Source organism: Trachypithecus francoisi, unplaced genomic scaffold (genome assembly GCF_009764315.1).
Source record: "Trachypithecus francoisi isolate TF-2019V2 unplaced genomic scaffold, Tfra_2.0 Lachesis_group12, whole genome shotgun sequence".
Classification (NCBI taxonomy): domain Eukaryota; kingdom Metazoa; phylum Chordata; class Mammalia; order Primates; family Cercopithecidae; genus Trachypithecus; species Trachypithecus francoisi.
The window spans coordinates 22,928,153-22,948,020 of NW_022681457.1; the positions used below are offsets into that span (position 1 = coordinate 22,928,153).

The following is a 19,868-nucleotide window of genomic DNA, read 5'->3' on the forward strand; positions in this document are numbered from 1 at the left end:
TTGGTTTTGGCAAATTTTATTCTGTTTAATGGTATGACTATCTTATTAACCTCTGTTTAAACTTTCAGTCATTCACTGCACATTCAACAAATATTTACTGAGTGCCAGACTCAGATCTGGGGATATTGCAGTGGGTGGAAAAGCTATTTACAAAGATGGAGAAGACTGGGAGAAGCGTAAGCTTGAGAGGAGAAGGTAATGAAAATTCTGATTCAAATAGGCTATGTTTGAGACATCCTCAATTGTATGACCGAGGGCAGAATTTCATCTGTTTCAGCTCAGATTTGTTTCTTGAGGCCATAGTAGGAGCCTATGAATATTTATTGGGCAGATTAAAGATTGCATGAATTAAAGGGTTTCATCAGACCACCTGCAAGACATGGATTGGAAAGTTGCTTCCACTCCAATCGCCCATTTCCAGTCTTTGAAAACTACAGATGTCACTCTGAACCCCATAGTATGAGCCATTTCAGTCATGAGTCAGAAAGTGCCCCAATCATAAGGAAATCCCAGTAGGGAACAAAGAACCCATATCCAGCAACTAATACAGATGCATTCTTTTTTACAGCCCTTACCCATGCAAGTGGTAGAAGTGGTGGCCTGTGTTACTGGGTTTCTCTTCAGTATTATGAGTCATTCTTGGTATTAGAAAGGTTTTATTTTCCAAAATGTGGACATTCCTGTGATTTTTAGTTTAAAGATTTAAACTGAAGAAAGTAAAGTAAAGATAAATACTCTCATCTCCTCTAATTTGGGAGAGGTTTCTCTGGCTCTCATTGAGAAGTAAGAGCTGCTATCTTGGCTTGACTTAATTTGAATATCTTCAACCTTCCCATGCACTACTGTTATCCTCCAGCCAGTTTTATCAATCATCCTTCTAATTCAAGGGCAAAAGTTCTCTTAGAGAAGTTATTAGGCACCTCACATAAGTTTTTTTAATCTAATGTAATCTTCTTGTTCTCATGAAATTTACCAGGGTTCAAATGTAAGGGAGTAGTAGTTGTCTGAGTCTTTTATCAGTTTTCGTGGGCACAGGGCCAACATTTTAGCAGGGGCCACTGCCTGCTTACCCTGTGGGTTCCCCAGCTCTAACATGTATGCATTTCTGAGTTTGGCTTTGAAATGTCATCTGAAGGCGACATAAACCATCCGTGTAAAGTGAGGCACCCAAATTGCATGGGTTCATTAAGTGATCATTTACTACATACTTCAAAAAATTTTCATCCTGAATTAGTCCCTAGAAATTTCCTTGAAAGGGGTATAAGAGCTTTAACAATGAATTATTGTCTATGGATAGCTCAGCGTGAAAGGGGATCCATATGTGCAAACTAGAATTTGTCATATGTAATGTCAGTTAAGTCAGGTCTAATCTACCAAATACATTTTTTATTGCTTGCTTCATTAAAAAAGCTCTTAAGGTAATGAATAATCTTCAGCCTCACCAAGGATTATTAATGCCTTTATAACTCATGTCCACTGAAAATAGAAAGACAGCTTGAAACTCTACCCTAATCTAACCTCCATGTTTGTCTTAGAGCCATAAGGAAGAAAATCTGTCAGACCTATCCAGTGTTAAATTCAGTCACGTGAGCAATATTGTGAATCAGGCCAGGAAGAGAAATAAAGGAGGAAGTTGAATCGGGTTCAGCTATGACAAAGCAGGTCTTTCTTTTCATAACCCTGATGTTTTCTTTTCCTGCAGCAAGTCCGCATGCAACACCATCGACTCTTCATTTCCCGACATCACCCATTATCCAGCAGCCTGGGCCTTACTTCTCACACCCAGCCATCCGCTATCACCCTCAGGAGACGCTGAAAGAATTTGTCCAACTTGTCTGCCCTGATGCTGGTCAGCAGGCTGGACAGGTGGGGTTCCTCAATGTAAGGAAACCTCTTTTTTTTTTTCCCTTTCTTTAGAAATGTTAGCCGAATATAAAAATAACAAGGGGAGACCTTATGATCATGTGACATTGTGCTCTAATGTTGTGCTGACTGACTGCAGACAAATGTCATATTTATTCTAGATTGTGGGAAAGTTAATTTGGTCTAAGAGTGATTAGTCAGGGTTTAAAAACAGTGTTTGTGTTAAGTTTGCAACTGTCAAGTTTATGGATATAAATCAGCTCAAGGGTGAACTATATAACCTTCTAAGTTCTGTGGGCTGATCATTCCACCTCGTGCATTCTAACCCCAGGGCTCATACAGTTAACAAAATAGAAAGACCAAATAGTTTTAAATAATGATTTGGGGCGGTAGAGAGAGGTAGGGAGATGAAGGGGACAGATGTTTCAGATCAACTAAGTTGATATTTTTGAAAAATACAGTCTTCTAACACTTTAGATCAAGTTGACCAGTACTTGAACTCAAGATGCTAAAAGTACAGTTTATTATGGTTTGTTATTTCTGTAAGTCATTATCTTTCCCACTTATCTTGGTATAAAGCTAAACAGTGTTCAATAGCTTCATGTGAATATTTTTATTTTTCTCCAATAAACCAAATAATCACAATTTGAAATGGCATTCCAAATATAAAAGTGATTTTTAAAAATCAGAAATTTTATTTCAAATATAGGATTAGACATTTACAGTGGATAGCTGTATCCCAAGGCCAATAATAATAGTGACCAGCATAAAGCCAAATTTGATTTTCCTTTTCTACTAATAATTGTGCATGAAGTCACAGATTAGCCATAATTATTACTGGCTAATTTAGGATAGTATGTCATACCATCCTGTCACTGATTTTTTCACTTGCAGAAATACCTGATTCTGCATATCTGAGCCAGAACAGGCAGCTTTGACTAATGTCTGGTGATGTGTTAGCAGATACATTTCTGTCTAGACAACAAATCAATATGGTGCCTCTTTTCTTTTTGCTTGTATATTCATTTGCTTGGCTTATTCTAAAGCATTCACTTATGGACTCTCAGCACACTCAGAAATAACGCAAAGGCAAGGTTGCTGGCAAGAAAGCACAGCGTTCTGATCATCAGACAAGGTAGTCTTTGAGAGCAATACTAAATATATAAGTAAATGTTGATGGGGGAGTGAGACTGCCTCTGTAGAATTATTAAGCTTAAATGTAAAAGCCTGGGACAGCAGAATCTCCTTCAACCGAATTTTGATTGGGGACTAAATGTGAACTGTTATTGTTGGTTGAATAGAGGCCTCTTGGGAAACAGTGAAAAAACTGAACTGATCACCAGCATCAAGCATCTGACTTCTAAATTTTTAGCCATTTTTTTAATAGTCCTGACACCCAATATAACTGTCAAATGCCCGGTTTAGCATTTTGATCAAAACTTTATAGGACTTAAGGCAGGTCTCTTCATGAAACTGTTTTGAAAAAATTGAAAATAAAATGAGTTTTATTGCTCTCTTTAGAGGGGAATTTTTTTGTTAAAGAGCTGTTATTTGGTTGTTTTAACATCAGGCAGCAAAATAAATATGACTCTTACGGCATATGCTTATATAATTTAAATCAAAATTAGAAGTGATATTTTTCCCTAGCAGACTTCTGACAGCTGAATTCTAAAGTTTGTGTGCCTGATGTTATACAATATGTGAACAAAATTTTCTATGTTCACTTAACACGTTTATTAAATGTTATATAATATCAACTTTAAAGAGTGAAAATAAACTGTTTTTTTTTCTCAAGTGCATATTTAGGAAACTTTGCTATATCTATGTAAAGAAACATAGTGGAATAATAGCACACTCCATAAAACACTTAGATATTAAATATTTAATAATCGTGAGGAAGATAATGAAGGTAGTAGTTAATAGTAGAAAAATATAAAACATTCCAAGCAAAAGTTGGTTACTCAGGTGACAAATGTGGAGTGATGACTGGCAGGTGGTTGTATGAAATCAGATGCAAAGAAGGACAATGTAGTTAAAGAAATAAGTTTAGGATGCATGGAGCGCGTGCGGCTAAGAGTACTTTTGTGAAATGCCTGAAGAACAGAACCCAACAGCGGACATTTCTACACGGACTTATGGAAGAATTCAAGCAGCTAGATACTTAGTAATTTACATTAAAGGTGCCTGATGAATATTTTGTTTTCAGAAGCAGCTAATGGTTGCTGTCTCTTTCTTCTTTTTCTGTATGTGTGTTTTCTGCCCCCACCCTCACAGCCCAATGGGAGCAGCCAAGGCAAGGTGCACAACCCATTCCTTCCCACCCCAATGTTGCCACCGCCACCACCACCACCAATGGCCAGGCCTGTGCCTCTGCCGGTGCCAGACACCAAGCCTCCGACCACGTCAACAGAAGGAGGTGCAGCCTCCCCCACGTCACCAAGTAAGTATGGCTGTGACAAGGCGCCGGTCACTTACAAAGCTGTATGCACTGGAATCCACACTTAGGCTTTGTCCCTCACTGTATAGGCTCTAGAAAGAGGCACAGATCCCCAGTGGTGTTGTAGCATGAGTTTGCCAGAGTAAGAATCAAAGTGAACACGACTCTTGGGTACTCCACCAGATGAGGAAAACACTGGGTGTTGGGTGGATGAGATGGTATAGCTACATACCTAGGACTGAAATCAAGTTACGAGCTATTACATTTTGTATATTATTTGAGGGACTTCAAATGCTATTCCCATCATCAAGCAGCAGCGACTTGCATGGATTCTGCTTAGAGAAAGTTCCTCATTCTTACGGACAGCCCTGCCTTCCAGGAATTTGCAGTCTAAGAGAAATGCACTTGAAAGTTATATACCTCATACATCAATAGGAGAAAATGTCTAGATCAAAGCATCAACTCAAAGGTGTGTACACTGACCATTCACTAAGAGTAAGAGCCTGGCAGAAGATCAGTGCTAGTAGCCCTGGCAGTTGCATGGTGAGGTTTGGCAGAGGTTGGGGTGGGGGATGGGGGATGGAGATAGAGGGGAGAGTAGGATGGAAGGAGGAGAGAACTCTTGGCTCTTCTCTGAACAGTCTGAGAACATTTAATCAAAGAATATAAGATTTCACAACCCTTTTAGGTGATGGGAATGATTACTTGAACTAGAGAGAGAATAATTTTCCAGATATTCCCGGATGTTTTAGAGGTGGCAAGGGGATGGAAATAGTTTGAATGCACAAATGTGGCTTTTATTAATGCCTGGAATAATGACAAAAAGAGTGATGACTGGAGTTCCTAGGGGATGGATGCCCTAGTCTTGATAGATGGTGTGATGAGCACCTTCCCTAAAGCTGTAAAGAGGCAGCAAAGTATAAGAGAAGGATAGGAACTGTGACAGTGTGACCCTAAGGGAAGCCTTCAAGGGGGTTGTCAAAAGAGGTGAGACTGAGGCAAGGAATCTATAGAGGAAAGGATGTAAGAGCAGTGTGGGAAATGAGTGTTAAGGCCAAGAACTTGAACCACAGTGATAGGTGTAGAATGGAACGGGACATGGTGGGGAGTGTTTTGTAGACATAAGCGTTGGGATTGGGCCGTCCTCTGGGTGAATACATTGAATGAAGATTCTGGGCCTCTCAGCTTCCTTACCTTCAGTATTGGAATAATAATGATATTGAATACAGGAAGGAAGAGAGAAAGAGGAAAACTGAGCCCCTGTCTATGCCATATTCATAGAATTTGATTCTGGAGGCACGGAACGGAACCCAAATGGCTAGAGGCCCTCATGGACACATCAGAGAGTGAGCTTTGGATTACCCAGTATTTATGCATTTTGATAACATATGCAGAAATGGGCAGCACTGTGCATGGATTCTGTATCAATAGCCAAAAGATTGAAGGTCCAGGGGCAATCTAGGGGAGACCTACTTCTCTTGGTGAGATGTGATACAACACTTGTCAACAAAGGAGAAAACCCTGAGCGTCCAATGACAGAGAAGCAAGCTGGGCTTGGCCCATGGATCTTAGAAGCTCAGCTTAGAAAGAAAGCCTCTGCTTCTCAGAGGATTGAGGCTTCTTCAAAGATGTCACATAAATACACAGTACGTGCCCTGCTTGTTTTGTATTTATGTAACATCTTTAAACAAGTCAGAGAAATAACTGCCCCAGACTCTACTTACATCTGTTCCATGAGGATGTTGGCTTACAGATTATGCCTATTGTGCCCTGTCCATGCCTCCGCATACCATTTTCTGCTCGTCTTCTCCCTGTCTGTGCAGGACCTTGCCAGTCTTTTAAAAGCTCCGTAGTAATATGCCATCAATTCCGTGGAAACAGATCCTCACCTCCACTCTCAATGGCTCATGTGTCATAATGAGTTTTTCAGTAATGGGAATGAGGCTCTGCTGAGGCATGGCAGAAGAGTGGAAATAGCAGTGTGTGGCTGTTCAAGTCTGAAGGATGGGGGCTCAAATGCCCACCTTTCAAATTACTAACTGGGTTTCTCTTTGAATCAGTTTCCTCTTCTGTAAAATGTAGATGATAATGTCTACCTGGCAGTAGATATTTGTGTGAGATCAGTTCTGATCATTGAAGTATTTTATTATCTGCCTAAACTCTTACGTAGTGGAAGGCTCCAGACTTGGGTAATGGTAAAATACATCTGTAGGACTTGGAGAAGCTACTCAACCCCTAAATTGAGTGGATGCCTTTGGGTCCATAGTTCTGGACTCCACTCCATGGATTGAACCAAGCACTAGGTATAAGATAATACCTATCATTCTCTTGTGCCCAGCCTCAAGCATCTTGTCAGCACTAAGGGGAGAAGGGCAGAGGGAGTCTTGGCAGATCCAACTCATATGGTTGCATGTTAGAGCAGCACTTTAAGATTTTGGGTAGGGTGGGGGTGAGAGAGTATCAGAAGAAAGAGTCCCAGAGCTTGATACAGATTTGATACTTTTTGAATCATGGGATTCTAGAAATATAGACAAAACAAAATGTTCTACTGATGACACAGAAAGGTTTTTATCATCATTCATTTTAGCCCTTGTTCAGCTAAAGGCTTTTCTAGGGTATGATGAATTCATAGTAATAGGTAGTTTCACAGCATACTGTTGCTTACCATTTTCTGCTTTCTTAACAAGATGGTGTTAGGGTGGGAGAGCTGTAATTTATAGCGTAGGAGAAGCCTTTCAAATTAAAAATCTTGAAGCTCACTCATCCTTATTTGGAGGGGATTTAAGGGCCCTCAATTTAAAACGTCCTCTCCCATGCCCTGATTTCTAAACCAATTGATAAATAAAATACTTTTTAAAAACCAGAAGACAAAATATCACCTTTATTGTGAGAGAATTCAGTTTAGAACTGTGGCCAGGGCACTTCCTAACACTGAACCCCCAATCACACCATCATAGCTACCTGGTCACTGGCAGGGCTAGACCACAGCTGCCCTTCTTACATGTGATCCGCCCTAGCCTATAAAGCTGATGGCGTGAAGGTGCGGGTGGCAATGTGCTTCCCACCAGCACCTGTCCCCGAAGAGGAAGAGACTGGGTGGGGTGGTGGGGACTAGTCACGTCCAGTTTTTCCTTCGAAGCTCTACAACCAAGAGAGTAATAGGTGAGAGGGTGGAGAGAAGCCAAGAGTAGATGGAAGGGAATAAGTATCAGGAGTGAAGTAGCCTCCCCCTCCCTTAACATTCATCTTTGACGACTGCCTTTTTTCATTCGTTTATTCAGCCTGCACCTATCAGGCACCTATGATGCAGCACGGCTATATTCGCGCATGGGATTCAGAGATGATGGATCCCTACTCTCAAGAAATGGGCATCTATTGAGGGACACGTAAACAGGCAGTTTATACAGGATGACACTGGCATAAAGTTGTGTATAGGTGCCACAAGAAGACATGGGAGGGAGTTTGGTCCAGTGTGGGCCTCCAGGTAAACATATTTTAGAGGAGTTGACTTCTAAGCTGTTTAGTAGGGATAACATCCTGGTGTCTTAAGAGAATATAGAACTTTTCTTCTGAAACCAGCTTGGTGGCCTAAAATTGGATTACCACTAGATAAAAATGTAGGGCAAAACTATAGTTTCAGAAATCAGGTACTTTCTTAGAAATTAAAAACACAGGTTGAGCAGATTCTTTTTATCTTGTCAGTTTATCAGAGCTCAACTTTAGCAAGAAAGAACATCACGACAGGGTATTCAGTACATGTACTCAGCATCCCAACAGTTTGATGTCTGAAATGGAGGCTGTTCTCAAAAATGTAAACTGTATGACGTAAGACGGCCTTTTCTATTTAGGAGTTTGAGATGACTTGCCGTACAATACAATTCTAAAAATAAATATAGAGACTGGGCTTGGTGGCTTATGCCTGCAGACCCAACACTTTGGGAAGCCTAGGAGGGGCAGATTGCTGGAGCTCAGGCGTTCGAGACCAGCCTGGACAACATGGTGAAACCCCATCTCTACAAAAAATACAAAAATTAGTTGGGCGTGGTGGCGTGCACCTGTAGTTTCAGCTACTTGGGAGGCTGAGGCAGGAAAATTGCTTGAGCCCGGGAGGTTGAGGCTGCAGTGAACCAAGATCATGCCACTGCACTCAAGCCTGGGTGACAGAGTGAGACCTTGTTTCAAAAAATACATATATAATAAAGATAAAAGTAGGAAAACATGCCAAGTGCTTTCTGTATTATCAACTTTTCTAGGTCTCAACTCCCTTATGTGTTCATGGAAATAACACTAACTGCTCTACTCACTCTCACAGTCAGATTATCAGAACAAATGGGGTAACAGATGTGCTATGCTGTAGACAGTTAAAAGTCCAAGGCATTTTTAACATCCTCTTATAATGAAATACAAATGGATGCCAGCCTGGAGCAGAGTATGTATTTTTTCACTAATCAGTTGCCTCTGGCACTAATACTAAACTTTGCAGCTGTGGCCAGAAAAACAGGGGGAAGGCAGATCTGGGGGAAAAAATTCCTATGAAATAAATACATTTTAATGGGAATAATCCTTACCAGTGCCCTAAGAAACAGGGAAGTGGGAGTGGGGCAAGAAGAATTTTTATACTGTTGATTTGTTTGGAGAAAGATTGATAGATTATGCCAGGTCTCTTTAGGATACTGTGACAAATGGAAGCATGATCTGTAAGAGCATTTCACAACCAATGTGCTCCATTCCCACAGATTAACGACTTGTGTGGGTTTTGATACCTATTGAAAAAAGACCACTTCTTTTATTTATTCCATAAATGTTTATTGAGCATCAGCTATGTGCCAAGCACTCTTCTAGGTGGTAGGGTTCAGCAGGGAATCCCTGGCCTTATGGAACTTTGATTCTAGAGCGGGAAGAAAGACAGTGAACAAAACAGTGAGTGTGAAAGGTAGGTAGGATATAAGACGGTGATATGTAAGTGCTACATAGGGAAATCAAGCCGAGAGAGGAGGGATGCAGCTCTAAGCAGGGTGATCAGAGGAGGGCTATCTGAGAAGAGCAAATTTGAACAAAGCCTGGACAAAGATGAGAGCATGAGCCAGGATGCTGTAGGAGGAGAGGTTTCCAAGCAGAAGGACCAGCCAGTAGAAAGGCAGACCAGTGTGGGGAGATCAGGGAATGAAAGCAGGGTGTGAGGTCAGAGTGGAGTGAGGATGCATTTGGGGCCTCAGGGATATAAATCACACCGGTTCTTATAGGCTCTTGTAAGGACTTCAGCATTTACCCTGAGTGAGATGGGGCAGAGAGGTAATACCACCTAGATTTTAATAGATACATCCTGAAGGTTGTGTTGAAAATAGATTGCCAGGAGCAAGAATTAAAGAATTAAAACAGGGAGTTAAAAAACTGGGTTTTTCCAATAAATAAAATGAGCATCTTCTACATGCCAGCCAGTATTCTAGGTACAAGGGATATAAAAGTGAACAAAACAGGCAAAAATCCCTTGCCCTGGTGGAGCTTACATTTTAGTGGAAGGGGATAAACAGTAATTAAAATATAAGTAAATTAGTGAGTTAAGGACCAGTAAGGACAATGGAGAAAACTAAAACAGGCAGGGTTGATGGGGAGGGGCACTACTGCAATCACCCAGGCAAGAGTTGCTAATGACCTGCACCAACGTGGGAGCAGTAGGAGTGATGAGAAGTAAGTGGGTTCCGGGTATATTTGAAAGGTAGAGCTGACAAGACTTGCTGACACATTAGATATGGGTTGAGAAGAATTGGTGATGATGCCTAGGTTTATGACCTGAGCAACTGGGATAGAGTTGCCAGCAGCTGAGATGGGAAGACCACAGGAGGGGCATCTCTGGGTGAGGGGTGGAGATCAGAAGTTCGGTTTGACCAAATTATGTTTGAGATGCCTATTAGACATCTTATTGCTGGACTAGTCATAATAACCTGCTGCCTATTGCAGCTCTTTGCAGGTGACTGTGGTTTTCTGTGTGCACCATCTCATTAAATTGAGAAGGGACTCCTTTTTGAACATATCATACAATTAATGAATAGACTTAAGAGTCCTGAGAACAGCTCAGGCATGGAGGAAACCTTTCATTATGTCTGGGTCTGTTTGTGCTGTGGTAATTCAAAATATACAATTCTTTCTGTTAATTGTACTTTTAAGTTCCAATTTTTATATTGTAGATTGGAATCAACCTACTATAAAAATGGACTTTTCCAGAAAAAAATGGAGATTGGCATCATAATCTAGAAATATAATAGAAAGAGAAAAAACAGGTTTGAATTATGATGGAAGATAAAACATGCATATTTTCTTTTTTTAATTCATTAGGAACACAAAAACTCAATTTAGAAATGCATAAAAGACCTATCAACATGTTTCTCCATGCCTTCCTCACTATGAACTTTGGATTTTTTTCAACTAGAATTCTATTAAAATAGAAGCATGTAATAAGTTACCTTTATTATTTATTTTTATATCTTTGATGAATCTTGTATATATTCATTATACAAATGAATATGAATTCATTAGCCAAGAACATAACAATAATCTATGACTGGGATTTAAAATTTCTCATATAATAATTAACATGTGTTGAATGCTTTTTGGTTAGCAAAGCTCTTTTTACATGTCTATTATCTCATCCCATCTTCTCAACCCTCCTATGAGGTCAGAATTTCATAGGCAAAGAAACCGAGATTGGAAGATGGAGGTTACATTCTCAGGTTAGTTTGGTAGGGACTCAAACACAGGCCTTTCCATGCTCTTTCTACTACCTCATACTGTCACTGAACAAATTACAAACAATGTGACTAGATTTCTGGTTCTGGGGGGAACCACAGCTGTCTGCTACTATCTGAAATTAACAACAACAAAGTATTTTGCCTTTTTCTTTTTTGAGACAGAGTCTCCCTCTGTCACCCAGGCTGGAGTGCGGTGGCACTGTCTCAACTCACTGTAACCTCCGCCTCGTGGATTCAAGCGATTCTCCTCCCTCAGCCTCCCGAGTAGATGGGACTACAGGTGCCCGCCACCATACCTGTCTAATTTTTATATTTTTTATTAGAGACAGAGTTTCACCATATTGGCCAGGCTGGTCTCGAACTCTTGACTTTATGATCCTCCCACCTCGGCCTCCCAAAGTGCTGGGATTACAGGAATGAGCTACTGCGCCCAGCCCAAGTATTTTGCTTTTACGGATGTGTCAGGCACTTTACAAATTGTTTGTTTGTTTGTTTGTTTTTTGTTTGTTTTTCTGCAACAGAGTCTCTGTCACCCAGGCTGGAGTACAGTGGTGCAATCTCAGCTCACTGCAACCTCCATCTTTCTGGTTCAAGTGATTCTCATGCCTCAGCCTCCTGAGTATCTGGGATGACAGGTGCCCACCACCACACCCAGCTAATTTTTGTATTTTTAGTAAAGACAGGGTTTCGTCATGTTGGCCAGGCTAGTCTCAAACTCCTGGCTTCAAGCAGTCCACCTTCCTCAGCCTCCCAAAGTGCTGGGATTACAGGTGTTAGCCACTGTGCCCGGCCCACTTTACAAAATGTTTTTATATATGTATTATCTCACTTCATCCTCAGAATAATCCTATGAAATAAATTCTCTTGTTACCCAGATTGAGAAAGACAAAGCGTAGAGAGATAAAGTAACTTTCTCAAGGTCACTTAACCAGGGTGCCAGAGTCATGATTTCCATCCAATTCGCCTTCAACCTAGAGCTCATAGGCTTGGCTGTAACATGAGGATCTTTGCTTTAGCCCAAAGCTCCTTTATTTTTTTTCAGTGAAAACCCAATGGCAGAAATATAGAGGAAGATGTAAGTAGTTGTTTGTACTTCAGTATGAATTGGTTTCTGTTCCAGAGAGTGCGTCTTATTAGCAGGTAAGGAAGAGAGCAGAAAGTTTGAGGGGAGACGTGAGGACTGTGTTTCCTCTGTCAGAGAAGAAGCAGTAGATTTTAAGAAAGAATGAAGAAAAGGAGTTAGTGGCTTCCATTCACGGAACTTTTTTTTTTCATTAGTGATGCCTGGACTATGTTACTGTTCTTTTTCTGAATTTTAAAATTTTACATTCAATAAAATTCACTCTTTAATGTACAGCTCTGTGAATGTTAGTAACATTCTTGTAACCAACACCACAGACAGGATACAGAACAATACCCAAACTCTCTCATTGTTCTCACCTACTCTTAGTTTAATGTCTGATGTCACTTAGTGCCAGGGAGCTTATTTTACTTTGCTCGATTTCCACGTTGATTTTAATTCCCCTATCAGTGCTGCTGCTATCCCATTATGTTTCAAAAATTGAGAGATTATGAAAGAGACCCAAATACATACAGTATTTTAATCTGTGGTAACAGTGGCATTTTATATTAGAGGAGCAAAAGGGGTTAGTGAAGTCTATTGGGAGAGTCTGAAAAATATATTTCTTGCATCAAGATAAATTTCAGCTGGAACCAAAAATATAATGTTAAGCCATAAAATAGCACGAGAAAATACAGGATAAATTTTTATAATGTTGGAGTAAAGAAGGGCTTTCTAAATAATGCCAAAAAACCAGCAGCCATGAAAGGAAAGTATCCAAAATTTATGCATGGAAAAAACACCATGAATACAGTCAAAAGACAAAAGATAGAAGAAAAAGTGTAACATACGTGACAGGGCTAAATTATCTGACATATAAATTATTTTTTAAAGTGAGTGAGAAAGAGAAAGACCAACAATCCAATAGAAAGGAGAAACGGATATAAACAGAAAAGGAAAACATTTAAAAGACATCTCATTCATGTAGCATGAGAGCAATACTGATTAAAACTTGAATGATATTTATCTATTATATTAACAGATCAAAAGGTGTCTTAACACAATATTGGTAAGTATGTGGAAAACAGACATTCTCTTATGCTGTTAAAGAACTGTAAATTGGTTCAACCTCTTCAGAGGACATTTTAGTTTTATATATATATAAAATTTAAATGTGTGCAATAAACTTTATAACACAAAAACATTAATGTTTAAATTTTGTCCCTATATTAGTACATATATAAATTTTACTTGTAAGCTGTGCATACTTGGTTTGGACATATGAACAAAACTGTACATAAAGTATTGATTGCAACATTGATTACAATAAGAGACTGGTAATAACTGAAACACCCACCAAATGAGTACTGTACATTAGAAACCCTTTAAAAATAAAAAGATAGGTCTGTCTCTGTGAATTCATGGACTAATCCTTGAGTTATATGGTTATATTAATTCAGCAAAGGAGAGTGCTAAGAAATGTGTATGGAATGCTGCATTGGAGAGGGGATGCATGTACAAATTGGATGGTATGTGGAAGGATAGAAACTAATAGTGGTTTACTCCAGGGAAAGGGACAAGGTTGTTGGCGGACAACTTTTTGGTGTGTTATCCAGTGAGAAAGATATTGCTAAGTTTTCAATCCTCCTTTTATATCAAATATTATGATTTCTTTATTCTTAAAAATATTTGTCTAGTGATCTAATAATAATCTTGTTTATACTAAAATGATGACAGTGATCAAAACCACATACTCATATGTGGGGGAGTTCCTAAAATCCTTGGCAATTTTTATACATCTAGCTTTTAGCTGTACTAACCTGAACTTTTGGAGTGATTCCAAAAATGTGTGATTTTTCTAGTAAAGAATAATACTCTTTTCCCCCTCACAGAGAGCATGGGGTTCAGTGTAAGGTGAGCATTTTCATTCACAGTAGCTATTAGTTGGTTACAGGTTCTGCCTTACGAACCCATTAAATATAAATGTACTTGTACTATCTTATAACATAATTTGTTATAAATACTTTTTAGAGCATTTTAATTTTGTGTAGTCTAATATTTTAGTGTTTAAATTTTTTAAATGAAAAGAAAAAGAATTATTAAAAATCAAGCATTTTGGTAGGTATGTTCATATGCATTACCTTAGTTGCATTTGTTATTATAAATCTGCACCACTGGAATTGTTAGCCCTTTTAAAGAAGATGAAACTGAGCAAAAGTTCTAATCCCAGTCTGTTGGACTCCAAAGCCCAGTGTTTTCTACTCTACCAGGACACGTGTTCTGTTTAGAGATGCAATATCATGCAGCTTTCCCTTGAAAATCTTAAAACACCCCATTAAAAATATTTTAACATTGCATCAAGAATAACACCATCCTGGGTATGTTGAAATAGATGAAAAAACGGAAACCAAAGCAGGAAAAAGATTAAGAGATAAGCATTGCAAAAAAAGAATAGGAAAAAGAACAGAACTTTGGACGATTCTATTCATTTGGGTCGTCATAACCCAGTCAACTCTTGTGTTCACCTTAGTTTTTTATTGTTTCAGATGACCCATGAGTTTAAGTCTCTCTTTATGAAGATAATATATGGCATTTTAAGAAATTTGCAAAATATAGAAAAGCATAAAAAAGAAAATTATATTCTCCCATTATCAACTATTAACATTTTGGTCTTGTTTCCTCATCTTTTGTGTGTGTGTGTGTGTGTGTGTGTGTGTGTGTGTGTGTGTTTATACACATATAAGATGATTGCGACCATACTGAATATAATATTTAGTATGCCATTAATTCAAATTGTATGCCTTTCTTACTCAAAAAAAAGTTAAGAAATGAGATTTTAAATAATTTTTACCTGTATTCCCACTATAGAACATTAACTTTTCTTCCAACCTATGGAGTATGCTGCAGCATATCCTTAGACATATTTTTGTCCCCAACTCTAATAATTTTTTTAGGATATAGTTCTAGAATTGGAATTGCTAATACAAACAGTATGAACATTCCTCTTGATACACATTACTGAATTGCTTCCAGAAAGGTTGTGCCAATTTATACGTTTTCAAATTGCATACGAGTATGATCGTAACATTAACCCTTGAGAAGTTTGGGTGTTATCTTTTTTAATTGTTGGAAGGCAGATGTGTTGGGGATATAATGTCCTTTATCAGATATTAGAATCAGTAGTCCCTGATGAAGTGATTTTAGTGTTTTTCTTTACTTGTATTAATTATATTAAAATTGGAATTCTAGGGATTTCCCATCCTATTTGCAAAGCCTCTCCATAGGGATCACCCTTTGGACTGTTCCTGTGAAGAGAGTGACCTGTTGGACATCACAGAGGGGTAAAGACTTAGTTAAAGGGCTGGGAGATTGGAGTAAATAATGTCCATTATACTGGACTCTATATAGAGAAGTTCAGAGAGGTTAACTGATTTGCCAAGATCACATTTCTAATAAGAGATCTAATGAATTCAATCCAGGATTTGCTGATTTTTAAAATTTATTTTCTATTGACTGTGTTGTACTGTCTCCAAAAAAATGTATTATTTGAGATTTTTAGGTTCCATTTGTATTTAAGATTAAAAATTACTAGAAGTTATTTAAAAATCATCCATAATCCGGCTGGGTACAATGGCACACATCTGTAATCCCAGCACATTGGGAGGCCGAGACAGGAAGATCACTTGAGCCTAGGAGTTCAAGACCAGCCTGGGCAATATAATGAGACAGTGTCTCTACAAAACATAAAATTTTCCAGGCGTGTGGCACACACCTGTGGTCCCAGCTACTCGGGAGGCTGAGGCAGGAGGAGGATCACTTGAGCCCAGCAGGTCAAGGCTGCAGTGAGCCTTGTTAAAGCCACTGCACTCTAGCCTAGGCAACAGAGCAAGACCCATTTCAAAAAAGAAAAAAAAAATCATCCATAATCCCAGTCTTCAAAGATAATCACTCTGTGTGCATATTTTCTAGTCATTTTCTGTGCATATTTTAATCATAATTGATCATGATGTATGTGTGTATGTATTATACAGTTTCGTAAATGATTCTTATTTCATCTTATAAACACATTACAATGTCATTAACTATTATTTTAAGATACTATTAATGGCTGCAAAATATTCCAATGTATGGATGAAGCATTAACTTATAAGTTGGTTCCAATTTGTTGCTCTTATAAGTAATGATGTAATGAACATCTTGTAGCGTAAACCTTTATCTGTATTATTAGTATTTGTGGAGGACAAATTCCCGAAGTAGATTTCCAGAGTTGCACTGCCTTTTGAGAGGCTGCAGAAGTCTTTCAAGTGGGAGCAATCCAATATATTGATCAAAGTTTCTTTTTTTAGCAAACCCCAGCCGTATCCAGGGTTTATTCCCTGTGGCTATTTAATATAACTTTCACCTGTCCCTACCCATATACATGGTTGCTTCTGATCAATAAATATTTTCTTTCAATTGAGCAACACACAGCATACACATAAAAATAAATGACAGTCATAGAATTTGGATTCTCCATCAGAAATAAATTTAAATGAACTGAAACAAAGTTGTATTCTTAACCTTTAAAAACTATTATGAGAAAGAATGTTACAGGCAGTTCAAACAAACAGGCTGTGGGCCAGGTGCAGTTGCTTGCCCCTGTAATCCCAGCACTTTGGGAGGCCATCACAGGAAGATTGCTTGAAACCAGGAGTTCCAAACCAGCCTAAGCAACATAGCGAGACCCCTACCTCTGCAAAAAATAAAAGTAAAAAAATTAGCTGGGCACCGTGGCACGTGCTTGTAGTCCTAACTACTGGAAAAGCTGAGGTGGGAAGATCACTGGAGCCCCCAGGAATTTGAGGCTGCAGTGAGCTATAATGACACCACTGCACTGCACTCCAGCCTGGGTGACAGAATAAGACCCTGTCTCTAAAAAAACAAAAAAAAGATTGGCTACAGGAAACACTCATTGCACTCATTGTAAAGTGCCGCCGCCTTGCACAGATTTTGGTAACATAAGGTCAAATCATCTCCAGTTGAAGGGTTACTCTGGTCTCCTCTCTGTGTGCACATTATAGCATGAATTGTCTTGCACCTCCTTTTCTATACTTTTTACCCCAAATTCTGATCTAGCTTGACCTCCTACTGCCCTTAGGATCCTTAATACAAACAGAAATACCCACAGAGCAAAGCCATCTGGCCAGACTATTTCTTTTCATGATTTTTGTGAGTTCTTGGCACCTCAGACATACCATGCAAATAGTTATCATACACGTTAAGCAATGCTAATATGCTTAAGTTAGAATTCATTAGCTTTTCAGGAAGGAAGCTTGTGGGCATGTTGTTCTGTAATAATTTACTAGCGATAAGGAGGCTTTCATTCTGTGCCCTGAGGGTTGTGAGTTTTTGTTGTTGCTGTTGGTAACTTGTTTGTAAAGACAAAAGATTTGCAGAAATAATAGGATGAGGTAGCTGTACAGATGTGATCAAAATAATAGAAATTCGGCGTAGTTATCCTCTAGATGCTAAACATCTGGATAAAAACTACAACATCCATTCCATCTTGTGGGGATTTTGAAACCTCTGAATATTGGATCATGTGTAAGTAAGGCCTGTAGATTTGTAAAAGGCTGTTTCTCTAGCTATAGAATGATATTAATAATACTCGCCCAGGCCTTGTAAACTTGTCAATACCAATTGATTTCTTGGAAGGAGAAACATTCCGATATTTTCCAGCATTTCTTTTGTGACCTTGTAAGAAACAGTGCTGTTCAGATTTTTAAGTGAGTTCAGTTGTAATGTTTCATTTAGAAATTAGCCAATCTAGTTTCTAACAGTTTCCGCATTTTCTTTAGACACGAAAGTTTTCTCACGGGGCCTTTTTTTTTTTTTTTTTTAAATAGCATGACAGTGCAGTTAAAAGATTTGGGAAATTATTTCAGTGAGGTATTTAGCCACCTCCCTGTTTCAGTTTGCAACTGAATGCTTCTTAGGCACATTTCCTTTACTGCCAGGAGTCACTGATAAACATTTAATAAAACTGCAATTTTGAATACCCAGGATTCTGTTTAAGTCTATATTCCTGAACTTGTTTTGATTATTTTTGTCTAATAACTGGCAAATTTTGAGCAGGTAGTAGAATCATATAGTAAGACTATTTTGAATGAAATTGAATTTTCGACTAGCTTTAGAGGGAGGCTCCCACACATGAATATGTCTGAGTTTCTGAAAACGAGGGAACACATGAAGGTGCATCTTGATATTTGAGATGAGCAGGAAAAGGTTTAGAGTGCAGGAATGTCTAGTTGCCTTGACAGTGTTTAGAATTGAAATGTGGTGTCTGTTTATTTTGTAAATTATTTCCTCCTCTAAAAATAAATTCAACAGACTTCTTCCCCGTCATTTTCAAACATTCAGGTCCCTGATCATTGAAATGTTACCTTTCCTTGCTGTATGGCAAAATGTAATTTGCAAGTTCCCTGTTTTCTCCTTTCCCTCTGCAATTGCTAGCTCCATTCCCTGCCTCTGTTCCTCCAATTGTGTGCTGTGCCCTTGGTGGCCTCAGTCCACTGGAACCTGTCAACCAGCACATCTTTCACAGCCCATCCCAGAAGCCCTCTCCATCTCCCTTGTAAAGCTTGTCCTGTTCCTCCTGCCAGTGTCACTTTTCTGTCCTTTACACCCTGCAGAGTTTTATTTATATTACTTTTAGGCACTCGTGTTTCCATCTTCTGTACTTATCTCTCCCCATTAGGCTATAACATGTTAGGCTCTAACAGTGTGTCTCACTCGCCTTTGCAGCCTCCATAGTGCTCAGTACAGAGCCTGGCACGTAGCAAGTGTTGAAATATCTCTTGGAGAGAGAGGAAAAAATGGATCTATTAAAATGTCTCTATGATGCACTGCGGAAGCTAGACGTGGTGGATCTAGTTTAAGGGAATGAAGAGGGGGTGAATGTTTGCTACTTCCGTACATTTGGAGTCTTTGATAAAACAGACCAATTTTTCTTCTAACTTCATGTCGGTTTATAGACCAGGCTGCCAGGGTTTAGGGTACCTCATCGCTTGCTGCATCTGGAAGTAAATTCAGAACCTCAAAGCTCACCCTGCCGTATATTTTCTGCCAGGGTGCCTCACATTTTCCTCCTAGCTGCGGCCAGAGGAGCTGGCTGTCACTCAAGTAGGTCAGCCCCAGGTGAAACCAGCCACTTAGCCTCCTTCTGGGCACCCTATGGGTATATGGAGGGCTTTTTGTTCAAAGAGCAGCTCTCCTTTCAGGTTTACCCTTTACACAGAAGAAATCTGGCTAAATTTTCTCCCTTTTCTGCCTTTCTGTGATTACATGTATTGTAGTGATTGCTAAATTTGAACTAAACCTTGAAACTAACTGCCTGCTTTCAAAACCAACCAATATGAACTCACATTTTCTAGTTTGTCAGTTTTGGGGAATTTTATTAATATTATTTTTATCTTAAAGAAACATCAACTAGCTGAGTGTAGTGGCTCATGCCTGTAATCCCAGCACTTTGGGAGGCCAAGGTGGGAGGATCACTTGAGCCCAGGAGTTTGAGACCAGCCTGGGCAACATAGGGAGACCTCATCTCCACAAATAATTTTAAAAATTAAAAGGGCATGATGGCACATGCCTGTAGTCCCAGCTACTCAGGAAGTTGAAGTACAAGAATCATTTGAGCTCAGGAGGTCAAGGCTTCAGTAAGCCATGTTCATGCCACTGCACTCTAGCCTGGGCGACAGAACCAGACTCCATCTCAGAAAAAAAT

General features: G+C 39.1%; 1 protein-coding gene across 6 annotated transcripts in view; it reads left to right on the forward strand.

Annotated features, from left to right (window-relative positions):
• NFIA (nuclear factor I A) overlaps positions 1–19,868 on the forward strand; it is a 387,296-nt gene that overhangs the window by 326,251 nt on the left and 41,177 nt on the right. For 5 of the 6 annotated variants that reach the window (XM_033225082.1, XM_033225085.1, XM_033225083.1 and 2 more), the window contains 2 exons: positions 1,703–1,881; positions 4,138–4,303. In XM_033225082.1, coding sequence (XP_033080973.1) covers positions 1,703–1,881; positions 4,138–4,303 — 345 coding nt within the window. The remainder of the gene's footprint in view (positions 1–1,702; positions 1,882–4,137; positions 4,304–19,868) is intronic. The other variant, XM_033225081.1, reaches the window with a different exon arrangement.